Below are 15,688 nucleotides of genomic sequence, written 5' to 3'. Positions count from 1 at the left end.
GACTGTAGTCTTCAATAAGGATTGAAGTTCAACATCAAAAAGACAAAGATTTTCACCACTGGGCCAATTGGCAGTACCCCAGTACATTGAGAAGAGATTGAGATTGTTAAAATTTCAGCTTGTTTGGCTTGACAATCAACAATCTTGGCACCAGCAGTCAGGAAATCAAAAAACAAATTCCACTGGGGAAGACTGGTGTCAGGTACCTCTCCAAAGTGTTAAAGAGCAATAATATCAGTCTAAAGACTATAGTGCTTCTGATCCAGGCTATGGTCTTTGCAATGACTTGCTATTCATCAAAGAGTTAGACAATGAACAAAGATGTGGTGCTAGGGAAGAGTGGCAGTCAAGGCAAGGGAAGTTTCTGGGGTCCTTTTTGTTCTGTGTTACAGCTCTTTTTGCCCTTCAAAAGTGGGTGGGCGGCTCAGAGCCTTAAATTAAGGGGAAGTATGGGTGGAGCCTGTGGAGCTTGCTCCAGGCAGTAGATTAAACCTGTGAGGGCCACACACAGCCCCTCAGGCCTCTCATTGTTTTTGGTAAAACATTCTTCTAGGGCCTATCTTTAATTGTTATTGGTGAAACATTCTTTTAGGTCTTATAGCCCTGGTGTGTCCACTTGCTGTACAGATGTAACCTGTGGTCACTGTGAAGCTCAACACTGTGACACTGACATGTCAAATGCAATAATGGTTACTCATAGTGGACAGCGTCTAGTGGTGCTCCCTGATTAAAACAAGCTTAGAAGCAGAGGTGGCATCCACTCCTGTAAATAGCTTGTCTCTAGAAACCGTATGAACCTAAGAAAGGATGAAAGTCACGCAAGTGTCAAGGACTTTCGTTCATAAGGTCTCTATGAGTCACCTACAACTTGACGGTACTTAACAGCATAGAGAGAGACTACTTGGCCTAGTGAACCGAAAGTGATGCTACCAAGGCAAATGTGGGTGACTCTAATCCGCTGCCCTAAGGCCTGTTTTTCATTGTTTTTGGTGAAACATTCTTCTAGGTCGTATAGCCCTGGTGTGTCCAGTTGCCATACAGATGCAACTTGTGGTCGCCATGAAGCTGAACACTGCGACACTGACATGTCAAATGCGCTAATGGTTATCCATAGTGGACAGTGGTTGGTGGCACTCCCTGGTTAAAACGAGCTTGGAAGCAGGAGTGGCATCCACTTCCGTAAACAGCTTGTCTCTGGAAACCCTATGAACCTGGAGAAAGGATGAAAGTCACACAAGTGTTGAGGACTTTCATTTACAGGGTCATTATGCCTACAATTCTTCAGCACTTAAGAACTGAGATAAAGCAAATTAGATGTAGGAAGCAAGCAGTGATAAAGTATTTTTTAATATGTCATTTGTATAACATGAGATTTTCAGAAGAATGTGTCTCAGCAATGTTTCTTGAAAACAGAAATACTTATGAACATTTAGTTTTGAAAGTAGATGCATTCTAAACCTTATACAGACCATGTTAAATGTAATTTTATTGCTTTTCTCTAAGACTCTTAGACGCTGATCTTCCCAAAGTGTTTTATGAACGACAGAAAGTTCCCTGAACAAAACTCCAAGTTAATACTGTTACTTGCTGCTGAGTTGCCTACAACTCATAGTGACCTTATGCACAATAGCTCTGAACCCAGCCCTATCCTGCACCGCAATCCTGAAGGCATGCAGTTCAAATCCACCAGCTGCTCCATGGGAAAAAGATGGGCAATCTCCTCCTGTGCGATTAACTGCCTCTGAAAATCCACTGGAGGGTTAACTGTGGGTCATTCCAACTCCATGGTACACAGCAACACCAGTATTCGAATCAGGTCCAGGTAAATGACATTAGACCAATTCTGTAAAACTCTATTATCAGAACTCTGGATATCAACTGTACTATCAAATAAAAAAGGAGCTCTGGAGATCGAGTGGTAAAGAATTGCCCTGACAACCCAAAAGACACTTGGTTCTAATCCACCAGCTTCTCTGTGGTGAAAGATGGACACTCACCTCTCAAGCAATTTACTGCCTGTGAAAACCCTTCAGAGAGTCAGCTTTCGGTTAAATCCGACTCGATGACCACCAACCACCACTACCAAATCAAAAGGTACACATGTTTTTCAATGATATATATTCTCCCAAGAACCAAACTGCTAAAACAACTAACTACGAAGTTTACCAGATGCAAACATTCAAAGAACTATAGTAGCTTAAGACTTTCCACTACTTTTCTGGTTCTCAAGAGTGATACTTTCTTCAACTCAATACTTGTCCCCACCATCCAAAACCATGCTAAGCTGAGCAATATCATTCTCTCTCTAGGCTCCAATATATTATTCCTTTGCAATATATGTATTTTCACTTAAATAAATAAAAAACTGTCAAAACTAAAATATATTGGTAGTTCTAATGAGTCATTACATTGATATAAAGATTTGAAGGAGATCATATTTGACTTAATTTATCAGTACCTTTTCATTATCCTGGTTGTGTTTATTTGTAGGTGATGTTGGTACCGAGAGCTCCCTTTTATCATCTCCTGCATATCCACTTCCACTCAGAAAATCCCGTAGTTGACTCTGTAGGAAATGCAGAGCATTAGTAATAAATTGCTATACCAATTATGAAATAAATTTCAATTTGATCATACTTGACTATGATGCTCTTCCAGTACACAGCACATTACCTGGCAGCTGCTCAACATTCAATAAATGGATGTGGAATTTAAATGCATAATAAAACAGTTCTGTTTCTTTCCAGTGACACTACAGAACTAGACAAATTTTGAGTTAAAAATCTGGGACTTGGAAAATACAGGTTAAACCTTTCTTTTACGAACAGGTTCATTATAAGAAAAACAAAAGGCAAAAAGTCTTACAAAGTCAGTTAAAAATTACATCATTGCTTATATGCTAAAGCTTAAAGTTTGTCTAGATTAAATGTTTTTAAGAAAAGTAAGATTCTAAAAAAAAAAGAAAAGTAAGAGAACTGATGGTAAAGCATTCTATAGCCAACCTTCATAAAATCCATAAAACATGCTTCACTTTGGAATGTACATAGTAAATGTGGCATTCTAAGCAGTGTAATATTTAGAACAAAGTAATGTCTCCAAAAAGAGAGAATTTGTAAAAATAGACTTACTTTCATTTTGACACACTATTTAGTGTTTTGGCATTATTCCATTTATTTTAAAGACTCTAACGCATGTTCAACACTCTTCTCCAACACCACAACTCAAAGGCATCGATTCTCCTTCTATCATCCTAGTCATTGCCCAGCTCTCTGATGCATAGCGAGTGATTGCAAAGACCATGGAATGTAACAGGCACACCTTAGTTTCCAGAATGACATCATTGCACTTCAGTACTGTAGGGAGGTCTCTAACCACAAACTTTCCCATCATAATACGTCTTTTAATTTCCTAGCTGCTGGTCCCAAGAGTGTTGACTGTGGAGCCAAGCAAACCAAAACTGTGAACAATCTCAATCTCTTCAGCATCCATCCTGATGCTGCCAATCACCCCAATGGTGAGAATCTTTGTTTTCTTGATACTGAGCTTCAATCCATTTTGAAGGCAGCAGTCCTCGACTCTCTGCAGCAAGCACTTCAGATCCTCTTCAGTTTCACCAAGCAAAGCTGTGTCATCTGCATAATGCAGATTGTTGATGATTCTTCCTTCAATCCTGATGCCACATTTCTCCTCATAGAGTCCAACCTCCCAGATAATCTGTTCTGCATAACGATTGAAAAGGTATGGAAACAGGATACATTCCTGGCATACACCCTTCCTAATTTTGAGCCATGCAGTGTTTCCTTATTCTGTTCTGACGACTGCCTCCTGGTCCAAGTACAGGTTTCCCATTAGCATGATCCCATGGACTCCTAAGAAAAAGAACAGATTTGTCCTGGAGAGGTTGAAGCTGGGCTGCTCCTTGGAGGCAAGGATACTGAGGCTTCATCTGACATACTTTGGACATGTTGCAAACAGGGACCAGTCCTTGGAAAGGGACATCATGCTTAGGAGGGTGGAGGAACAGCACAGGAAAGGAAGACCCTCGATGAGATGGATTGATTCAGTGACTGGGGTAATAGGTAGTTGTGTCGGAGACGCTGAGATTGGCACAGGATAGGACAGAGTTTAGGGCTGTTTTACATAGGGTCGCTATGAGTCACAGGTGACTCGACAGCACATTAACAACAACAACAATATATGTACACTCATGTACACACATACACACACACTCCCACATATGCACTATTCATGATCAGAAGAGATACAGCAAAACCCAGCAAGATTTCTAAAGGGACCTGGAGGTGCAAATGCTAAGCATCTGACATCTAACTGAGTAGCTCCCAAGGTAAAGTGAAAAGCCTGGCAATCTGCTCTGAGGATTACAGCCTAGAAAACCCGATGGTGCAGTTCTGCTCTGTCACATGGAGTCACCAGGGTCCCTAACTACCAGGACTTATCAACTAGAGTCAAATCAATGGCACCCACCATCAACAACGAGCTCTCAACCCATTTTCAGGCTAAGCTACTGTGGAATTCTAAAACAACTCTCACACACTCTCACACACACACACACACACACAGAGATTTCCACCATTTAAAAAGTGATAAGATTTGCTCCAAATTTTTTTATATTGATAAACTGGTATTCATGAAGCTTTAATCACAAAAGGAAAAGAAATTGGAAAAACCAAGAATTTAGATGTTCCTAACATATATAGTTTGCTAATCTTGAAATTAAACTGAAAAGATATTATGTGACTTAAATTTTGCATAGAGGCTGCTCTCACACTTTTGAGGGTGATATGTTTTCAGAAGAAATGCGTAAAGTAAAAATCTACTTTCTAATAAACACAATGGAATTTTTTTAATGGGAGAGCATCACTTATGATTAAAAACTCTTTTCTCAATTATATGTAGAGTTGACAGCTCAAGATTATTAGTAAATCTCAAAATATGGCTCAACCTACAGGCTCAACTTTAAGCCAAAGACATAAAAACCTATAAAAAATACATAACATACTACTTGGAATAATCAACCAAGTGGCATTTTATAAGACAGTACTTGCCCAGGAATAAAGCAAAGAAGCCAAGAATGGTTAAGATCAAAATGGTTAAGCAGGAAGAAGTTGTTAAGTGACACTGAGTAGACCACAATTCACAGCGACCCTAAGAACAAAGGCTCTGAACCTTGCCTTATCCTGAGTCAACTTCACCATCTCACACACTGCATCCCTTTTCACAGTCTCTGTGTCAATCTATCTCATCAAGGGTTCTCCTCTCTCAATCTGACCTTCTACCTTTAAAAGCATGTTGTTTTTCTCTAAGGACTGGCCTCTCCTAACTACATGCTCAAAGTGAACGAGACCGAGATTCACCATCCTTGCCTCCAAGCAGCACCTTGGCTTCACATACTCCATGACAGACTTGTTTGTTCTCTGGGCAGTCCATGGTATGTTCAATATTCTTCGTCAGCAACACAACTCAAAGGTGTTAATTTATTTTCATTCTCAGACATAGTCCCACTTTCATATGCATAGCAAGCAAATGAGAAGACCATAGTCTGGATTGGGCACGCCTCATTCTTTATACTGACATCTTTGCTCTTTAGTATTCTGGGTAGGATCATGACAGCAGATTTTTCCAATGCAACTCGTCTTTTGAGCTCCTGACTGCTGGTACCAAGGGTGTAAATTGTGGATCCAAACAAGATGAAATCATTAACAATCTTTTCCATCAATCATGGCTATCTATTGGCTAATTAGTGGTGGGTTTTGGTTTCTTGATGTTGAGATGTAATCCATCTTGAAGGCTGTAGTTCTTGAACTTCTGCAGCAAATGCTTCAAGTCCTCCTCACTTTTGGCAAGTAAGGTGTATCATCTGCATAATGCAGGTTGTTTTTTGTTTGTTTGCTTTTATAATTGCAGCATTGATAAATCTTACTCGAATCATCATGCCACAGCCACAGTCTTCCTCATATCACTACATTATATGGGTTCCAATCAATGAATGTCACAAAACAAAATGTGTATACACAAATGTATGAAAAAATCAATTTCTGCTATAAATTTTTACCCAAGTTACAACAAAAAGTGATAGATAGATGGATAGATAGATAGATAGAGATATATATATCTATATATATATTTTTTTATTATTTTCCCCCTAAAAACTCCTGAGGTCCCTAAGAATCTTTTTGGAATAAGTAGGGTCATCCCTGTTTCACCTACTAATCAATGTGAAGCCAAGAAAATTTCATATACTTGAACAAAAACATTATCAAATACAAGCAGGAAAACACCACTGTTTTCTTTTACATAAAATATTAGAGTGTTTGTGAAAAAGTGTAAACTGATGTTAACTCCTCAAAATGTTTACTATTGGAAAAATAATTATTTACACGATGTTATTTACATTAATGATATTATATTTTTAATAAATTGATCAGTCTTAAATATTCATCCGTTTTAAATTTTAATGTAAGTATACACCACAAACAGAAACTCTTTATGATATTAAATTATTTTTAAGAGTTAAAAGGAGTCCTATGACCAAAATATTTGCCAATAAGGTCTTTAGGGGGAAAAATAGTGTAAAGCATTCTAAGTTAAACATAAAATTTATAATATATTTGATGTGATATATTATTAACTTTACTGATTTGTACCTTGCTGGTTTGATATACTGTTACTTGCAAATGCTTTCTGACACCAAACATCTAGCTTCAATTTTATAGTGTAAAGACACAGCCCTCCTTTCAGCTACCAGTGACAGTCTTGAATTTGATTATGTGTTGAAGTGACTCATAAAGTGAATGAAAGTTATACTATGATTTGGTTTTACTATAGGAAAGTGATAGAAAGCAGAACCAGCTGGAGACACAGATCCACAGGGCCAGACCTAGGAAGGTCCCAAGCATGAAGTCATACTGTGCCACTCATCAATATGTGAAGAAGCACAACCCAAAACTTGGTGCTCAGTTTTCACTGATGCTTCACAACATGTAGGCATGATAGAACCCTAAGGCAGATGGGACTTGATCTCCAGTTCTCCTCTCCTGCCCTCCATGGAGGTCCGCATGGTATTACCTGGCTCCAATTCTCCAATCACATGGCCAGTCCTTCTGGCTTGGCTCTATATCACCCTGAGTCATCTCATTGTCATTAAATATCAAAGGGCTTGCCATGAGTGACCACACAGAATAAATTATCAGGTGTGGTCTGAGGGCCCACCAGGCATAACAGAAACTCAATCATTCAAGAAATATGAAGGGTTTACAAGGCTATTTACAGGAACCATTGACAAAGTGAACTAAATTCTCTTTCTTTTTAAGTTCTTTATTGTGGTTTGGGTGAAAGACTACAGAGGTGACTCATTTTCCATTCAACAACTGATACACTTTGGTCATAACATGATTCACAATCCGTACCACGTAACAAACAACTTTCTTCTGCCTGACTATGTTGATCATTCACATTGTCCTCTGTTAACCCTTCATACCATTTGACCTCTTTTTCTGGGCAAATACTGCTGATTGGCTGATTGTTCTAAGAAGTATGTTCTTTATAGATAGGCCTTTCTATTCTTTGACTGAAAGTTGACTGACAGGAATGAATTCAACCCAGTTGGGTATCATAGACTTGAAGATCCCACCAGAGTCTATCAGATCACTACGCCTGGTCATTGCTCTGGTTTTGAGTTTTGTAACATTTTTCTCTCACTCATATCCAAGACTTTCTGATTCCTTTCAGAGAGGTCAGAAGGGGAAGCAAGGCACCATCTAGTTCTCTTTTACTGCATACTCTTCTATTTTTATCTCCTTAATTGAAAGGCGCACTGGCACTGGCTGATTAGTAACCAAATAGCCAGTGACTCAAGCTTATCAGGGACTCCACAGGAGAAGGAAAGCAGTCTGCTTCCATAAAGATCTGCAGCCTTGGAGAATTCATTGGCAGCTCTTCTCTGTCCTAAATAAAGGGTAGTTACAAGTTGGGTTTTGGTTATTTCCTGTTACTATACTTAACAATTCTACTAATGGTTAATGTCCCATTTCTTGTACTCAAACCAGATTTATGTTTCTATATTTTTTTTGTAGAAGTAATAATGGCTGCTACTTCCACTGAACAAACTTCAGTGCTTAGCAGCATTCATTCTAAACTAATTGCAGAATATGTCTCAGTATAAGTCTTTCATTTGAAACACTCTGCTGTTGAGTCAATACAGACTTATACAATGACCCTATCCTACAGATATGACCCTTAGCATTTCCAAGGCCATAATATTTAAGGAAAGAGATTGCCACATCTTTTTTTCACAGAGCAGCTGGTGGATTCGAACTACCATCCTTTTGTTAGCAGACTAACACTTTAGACAGTGTACCACCAAGGCTCCTTCTTTTCTATTTTCGCATTCACTATTACCTATCCTTTGATGCCTTTGAGCTGTGGTGCTGGAGAAGAATATTGAGAATACCATGGACTGCTAGGAAAACACAGATTTGTCCTGCAAAGGGTTAAACCGGGTGGCTCCTTGGAGGCAAGGATCTGAGGCTCCGTCTAACATACTTTGGACATGTTGTGAGGAGGGACCGGTCCTTGGAGAGGGACATCATGCTTGGGAGGGTGGCGGGACAGCGCAGGAGAGGAAGGCCCTCTGTGAGGTGGACTGATTCAGTGACTGGGATAATTGGGATGGGAGTGTCACAGACAGTGCGATTGGCACAGGACAGAGCAGAGTTTAAGGCTGTTGTACATAGGGTCGCTATGAGTCGCAAGCGACTCGACGGCACATAACAACAACAACAACAACAAACATTACCTATCCATTCTTAACCTTCTAACTGCATGTGTGCACACACACACTCTCTCTCCAAGTGTCACTGCTCACTATATCTTCCCTTAGACAAACATCTGTTCCAGTCTATTTGTTCTGTAATTCTTAGAGTCTTTGGAAAATTATTTTCCTTGCACATGTTATGGGGATAATGTTGTCACGCTTATATATTGTCAAATCAACTATGACTCATAACAACCTTGTAAACAACGCATTGAACTTCGTGAGCCCACCGTCAGTTACTAGGTCGATCAGTTTTGTTGAGAGTCCTCTTCCCTTTGGTCCCTCCTGACAACAGGATCAAAGTATGTGAGATGAAGTCTCACCATTCTTGCCTTGAAGGAGCACCCAGGTTGTTATTTGCTCCAAGAAAGATTTGTCTATTCTTTCAGCAGACCACGGGATTATTAATACTCTCCTCAACACCACAATTCAAAGGCATCAATTCTTATTCTGTCAACCTTATTCACTGTCCAATTTTCACATGCACAGGAAGCATCTGAAAATCTCACCACTTGAGCCAGCTACCTTAGTCTTTAAACTGACACTGCTCCTTAGCACGTGGGGGAGGTTCTTTGAATATTCTCATTTCTTTTGATGGAACTGGTAATGATATTTGGTTTGACATGAGATTATTACATCTCTTTCCTCAGAAATCTGGACATGCTATGTATTATTTTGCTTCTTTTAAAGAATTTCTTCATTTTGCCAACCTACAATATTGACTGTTGTCCTTAGGATTTTTAAAAATTTTTCCAAGGTATTTCCTATCAATACAGAGTTTGGAACTTAGCAAACACTCCCAATAAGCAAATTCCGATTTTTATTCAGCTAAAGGAAATATTCTTTGATTGCTTGCTTAATTATGGTTTACGTTCATCTGTTCTTTATCTTTTTCTTTGGAGACTAACATTTCCCTACTTGTAGATTTAAATTCCAAGTTTCTTAACTTTTCTGTAATGAATCAGAACCACTATGACAGTGTGATTAACACTTTGTGTTTTTAATTTTGGTCTGAAGCCTTTCTGGTAAGGCAGTGATTAAGCACTTGCTTAGTGAATGGTCATCCACTCAGCAGGAGAAAAATTAGGCAAGTCTTCTCCCATAAAGATTTCAGCCTTGGAAACTCTCAGAATGGAATATACCCACTGGCAACAGGTTTAGTATCTGGTTAATGTGGGCCTGAATTTATCTTATGATTCATTGTATTGAGATAGCTTCTCCTTTCTTCCTTTTACATATATTGTTGTTGTTGTTGTTGTTGTTGTTGTTGTGTGCTATTGAGTCACCTATGACTCATAATGATCATATGTACAGCAGTCTTATACCCTGTTCTATCCTGTGACAACCTGTCTCCGACTCACCTACCACTATTACCCCAGTCACTGATTCAATCCATCTCATCAAAGTCTTCCACTCTTGTGCTGTTTCTCCACCTTCCCAGGTCCCTCCTTGCCACATGTCCAAAGTATGCCAGCTGCAGCTTCAGAATCCTTGCCTCCAAGGAGCAGCCTGGTTTCACCCTCTCTAGGCTGACCTGTTTGTTCTCCTAGCAGTCAAGAGCATATTGGTAACTTCAATTGATCCTCAAAGGAATCCATTTTCCTTCTATTAACCTTAATCATTGTCCAGCTTTCTGACGCATCACAAATAATTGCAAAGACCATGGCCTGAGTGTTCATTAAGTGTTCTTTTTTAAATATGCAACTTGTTATTGGATCTCTGAATAAAGATGATAGACAAACTGATGCCTCTGTGTTGCGGTGTTGGACAAGAGTACTAAATACCCCAAGGACTGCTAAAAGAATGAACAGATATGTCTCGGAAAAGGTGCAGCAGGATGGCAAAGCTTCCTCTCTCATACGGTAGACATGATGCTAGGAGAGGCTATTTCTTGGAAAAGGATATTATACTTGGAAGAGTGGAGGGTCAGTGAAAGAAAGGAAGACGCTCATCAAGATGGACTAACATGGTGACTGCAGCAATGGGCTCAAATGTACCAGAAATGATGAGGATGGCACAGGATAAGACAGGATTCAGATCTGTTGTTCACTGAGGTGTACTCGACTCAACTGCACCTAATAACAAAAACAGTAACCTGTTTATGTCAAGAAGGAAAAAAGCTTGATATGTACAAAAAACCAAGGAGGGAGGCGAGGAAGCTGGGAGGCTGAAAGTGGGGAGGGAGAAAATCACGGGGTTGCAGAGTTAAGTGGGCAAAGGAAGAGAGTGAAGGAATTAGGAAAGACCTGGTGAGGACCTGAAAAGATGGGGCAGTAGTGGGTATAGAGCAAGTGGTGATTAATTTTATAAAACACAATGTATAGAAATAATTGTATAAAACACAAAGTGTGAAATATAAAGGATATGAATTTTGTATTAATACCAATATAAAATTTTAAAAAGCCTTCTCGTAGGCTCCTAGGTTGTTGTTGGGTGCTGCTGAGTCGAGGACAACTCATAGCAAACCTATGAACAAAAGATCTGAACCCTGTTCTATACTGCACCATCTTGACACTTCCTGACACACAAGAGGCCATTGCCAACTGTCACTGTGTCAACCCACCTGGTTGAGGGTCTTCTTCTCCTTCGCCAACCCTCCTCCCTTCCTAGCATCATGTCCTTCTCTAAGGAATCGCACTTCCTAGTAACATGCGGGGCGAAGCTTCATCATTCTTGCCTCCAAAGAGCATTCTGGCTGTACCCTCTCCAAGACATATCTGTTCATTCTCTAGGCCGCACATGGGATGTTCAATGCTCTTCTCTAACATCAAAGCTCTTTTCCTGTCATCCTTACTTATTGTCCAGTTCTCAGATGCACAGAAAATAATAAAAAAGAACATGGCCTAAATCAGATGTACCTTAGCTCTCAAACTGACATCATTACTCCTCAATAATTTGGAGGGGTCCCTAACTACAGATTTTCCCAGTGCAATGCACCTCCTTATTCCCTGACTGCTGGTACCAAGAGTGTTAATTATGGATACAAGCAAGATGAAGCTGTTGACAGTTTCAATCTCCTCTCCATCCATCATGACACTGCCTATCAGTCCAGTAGCAAGAATCTTTGCTTTCTTGACATTGAGATGCAATCCATACCAAAGGCTGCATTCCTTGATCCTCTGCAACCACTTCTTCAAGTCCTCCTCACTTTCAGCAAGGAAAGTTATGTCTTCTGCTTAACAAAGGTTATGAGTCTCCCTCCAATCCTGATACCACTCTCCTCCTCATAGAGTCCAGCTACTCAGATAATTTGCTCAGCATACATATCAAATATTAGCTATTCACTAGTAGGAAGAAGTAAATCCAGTCATTCAGCTACTTCTAGAACTGTGACACATTCCAACAAAGCATTGGTTGACCTTCCTCTAGAGGCCCACAGATCTGAGAGCTACTGAGCTCTTCTCAGGACTTTGCATTTCCACTCCTTACCCGAGGTCTCCAAAGTTGTCCTCAAAGCACTCGCCAGGTTCATGAACAAGCTCTATACTAATTGTATTTACTGACACCTCAGTTAGAATCCAAGGTCTTATTTTGTTCCCAAATATTCACGGACCAAGTACCCATGGTCCTCAGGAGAGGAATTACAAAGGAGGGACAAAATAGTAAGTGAACAGTGATGAAGTTACCATGTTTGCTAGAAATCTTAAACTCCTCACAATCTCTGCCTTACTTAGGTTAGAAAAACAAAGATACCCACACCCCTCAAAAGTCTGATCAAATTAATGAAAATTGAAGATCATGAAATTCAGAACTGTACAGAATTTTCTGATACATATCTTTAATGACCCTGAAGGCTATACTAGCACATTGTTTTGAGAAATCAATCTAAAGGTGCATTTTTATGCCAGCTTCTTTCTCATTGTAAAATCTCTAGAGGAAGCATATGCATCAGAGATCAAGTTGTCAGTTTCCTAAGTTGAAATGTAGCACCCTTTCAAACCATGCACTACTACTTTAGTAGCTTCAATTTCAGTTCTGTTCTGCAAAGAAGCCACTGGCCATTTGGAGACAGCCTGTGACACAGAATTACATCAAATATTACTACCTAAGCCATCAGGGAAGCAAGGATGTTGAACCTTCATCTCACATAGTTTGGATATGTTGTTAGAAGGAGAAAGACTTCAAGCTTGAAAAGGAGAGTCTGCATAGATGAAGAAGACCCTCAACACGATAGACTGACATGGTGACTAGACTACCTAAAACCAGCAAGCTCCTCCCATGCAATTCACTGCCTGTGAAAACTCTATGGAGGGTCAGCTATGAGTCAGCTCCAACGTGATGGTATACAACAACAATAACAACATATCCTCCTCTAGTTCACACTAGAAGTAGATCCGCTCAAATGTGGACCCTTAGCTGAGAGCAAAGGATAAGATAAACATGTTATTGTTGTTGCTGATTTCCTTTGAGTTGAGCATGACTCATAGCGACCCTATGAACCAAGATCTGAAGCCCCTCTTTAATTATCGACATTTATCAAAGTTTATAGAGTTTCCAAAGGCATGTTATTTAGGAAGAGGATACCACTCCTGCTTCCAAACCTGTCATAGTATGTTACTGTTGTTATGTGTCATTGAGTCACCTGCGATATATAGCAACCTCATGTATAGCAGCTCTGAACCCTTCCCTGTCCTGAGCCTGTCTCATTAACTCCAACACACCAACTCCCATTGCCCCAGTTATTGTACCAATCCATCTCATTCAGGGTCTCCCTCTCCTGCGCTGTCCGTTCACCCTTCAGAGCATGAGGTCCTTATCCAAGGACGAATCTCTCCTGATAAACTTATCTCTCAAGATAAACATATTGAGCTCTAAATCCCTCAGGTAGCTGATAGACTCACTGGCATATGAGAAAACCATTTTTGTTATTCTTATAATGCAACACCTATGCTTAACTAATCTCTCTAAACTGTGACACAAACAGATAAAATAGAACCAAGTTAAAATAATAAAAAGTATTTTACATGTAACCTTACCAAAAGGTGTACATTTGAGAAAATGACTATATAAACCCAGAGTTATATATTCCATGTAAAGCCACAGGGGCAGATAGAAAGTTGCCGGCCTAAGAGAGTGAGAGAGTGTGTGTGTGTGTGTGTGTGTGTGTGTGTGTGTGTACAGATAGCTGACCCTTTGGTGGGTTTTCAGAGGCAGTTAAGAGCATAGGAGGAGATTGCCCATGTGTGTGTGTGTGTGTGTGTGTGTAAATATATATCTATATGATGTATATATACGTATGTATGTGTGTGTACATACAGATACATATAAATCTTTATAGGTAGATATCTATATATATTGCATGTCACTATCCTAAATAAAAGACTATATCCAGAATAGAGACTACAGTCTCCAACCCCTCAAAGAATTTGGTGTGACTGCTGCTACAAATGATGAGAAAGAAGAAGAAGAAAAGGCTATGTCCTTAAAAAGAAAAGGAATGCCATGCTCCCACTTACTTCCTGTTGCAAAGAACGCCAATATGATGACTGGAGCTCGGACAGTCATCTTGGACCATGATATGATGATCTTAAGGGCAGAAATAAAAAACAATGGTAAAGGAGAATGTCAGAAAAAGCCAGAGACCCTGATATCTACTGAGCTTGTATTATGTGCCTTCAGGTATCTTTTAGAGAAGGGAGATACACATTTTCATTTCCTTTTAACAACTGTGATTATGGAAGTTTCTATTGTTGTTATTGTGTTGTTAGGTGCTGTCAAGTGGAATAGACTCATTACGACACTATGAACAAACGATCAAAACTCTTCTATCCAGTGTCAGCCTCATACTTCCTTACACACAAGAGTCCATTGCAGCAATTACCATGCCAATCCACCTGGTTGAGGGTCTTCCTCTTCTTCACCGACCCTCCACCCTTCCCAGAATCATGTCCCTCTTCAAGGAATAGCTCCTCCAATGAACATGCCCAAAGTATGGCAGGCGAAGCTTCAACATTCTTGCCTCCAAACAGCACTCTGGCTCTATTCTCTCCAAAACATATATCTGCTCGTTCTCTTGGCTGTCCATGGGATGTTAAGTGCTCTTCTCCAGCTCAAAGGCATCAATTATTTTTCTGTCATCCTTAATCACTGTCCAGCTCTCACATGCATAGCAAATGATGAAAAAGACTAGAACCTAAATTAACTGTACCTTAGTTCTCAAACTGACATCATTACTCCTCAGTAATTTGGAGAGCTCCCTAACCGCAGATTTTTCCAGTGCAATGCGCCTTATTCCCTGACTCCTAGTACCAAGAGTGTTAATTATGGATCTAAGAAAGGTTTCTACTACAAGGAGTTAAAATGATCCTCCCAGGCATTCCGTATATGCAAGGAGCTAGAGTGGGAAAATCAACAGGGCTGAACTCGTTCAGCATTTCTTAAGCTCAAGGAATTGAAGAACAAATTCAAACCTCGAGTTGCTACAATCAAGGATACTTTAGGCAGAATGTTAAATGATTGAGGAGGTATCAAAAGAAGATGGAAGGAATATACTGAGTCATTGTATTGAAAGGAATTGGCAGATAAAGTAGAATTTAATGAAATAGCATTTGAGCGAGAGCCTATGGTGATGAAGGCAGAAGTTCAACCTGCTTTGAAGGAAATAGCAAAAAATAAGGCCCCAGGAATAGATGGTATACCAATTGACATATTTCAGATAACAGATGCTGCCATGGATGTGCTCATCAAGTTGTGCCAAGAAATCTGGAGAACAACCACTTGGCCAACTGACTGGAAGAAGTCTATATTTGTTCCCATCCCAAAGAAGGGCGACCCAACTGAGTGTGGAAACTACAGAACAATATCATTGATTTCACATACAAGCAAGATTCTACTGAAGATTATCCAAAAACGACT

At 39.8% G+C, this 15,688-nt stretch overlaps 1 protein-coding gene across 1 annotated transcript in view; it reads right to left on the bottom strand.

Annotated features, from left to right (window-relative positions):
• PARPBP (PARP1 binding protein) overlaps window positions 1-15,688 on the bottom strand; it is a 118,225-nt gene that overhangs the window by 76,537 nt on the left and 26,000 nt on the right. Inside the window, exon 3 of the mRNA XM_006888542.1 lies at window positions 2,459-2,566. Within this exon, the coding sequence (XP_006888604.1) occupies window positions 2,459-2,566 (108 nt within the window). The remainder of the gene's footprint in view (window positions 1-2,458; window positions 2,567-15,688) is intronic.

The sequence above is a fragment of the Elephantulus edwardii genome, unplaced genomic scaffold (genome assembly GCF_000299155.1).
Source record: "Elephantulus edwardii isolate Elephantulus edwardi_28Jun2011 unplaced genomic scaffold, EleEdw1.0 scaffold00068, whole genome shotgun sequence".
NCBI lineage: Eukaryota > Metazoa > Chordata > Mammalia > Macroscelidea > Macroscelididae > Elephantulus > Elephantulus edwardii.
The sequence above is the reverse complement of the archived record's forward strand: the minus strand, read 5'-3'. Positions and strand labels throughout refer to the sequence as shown.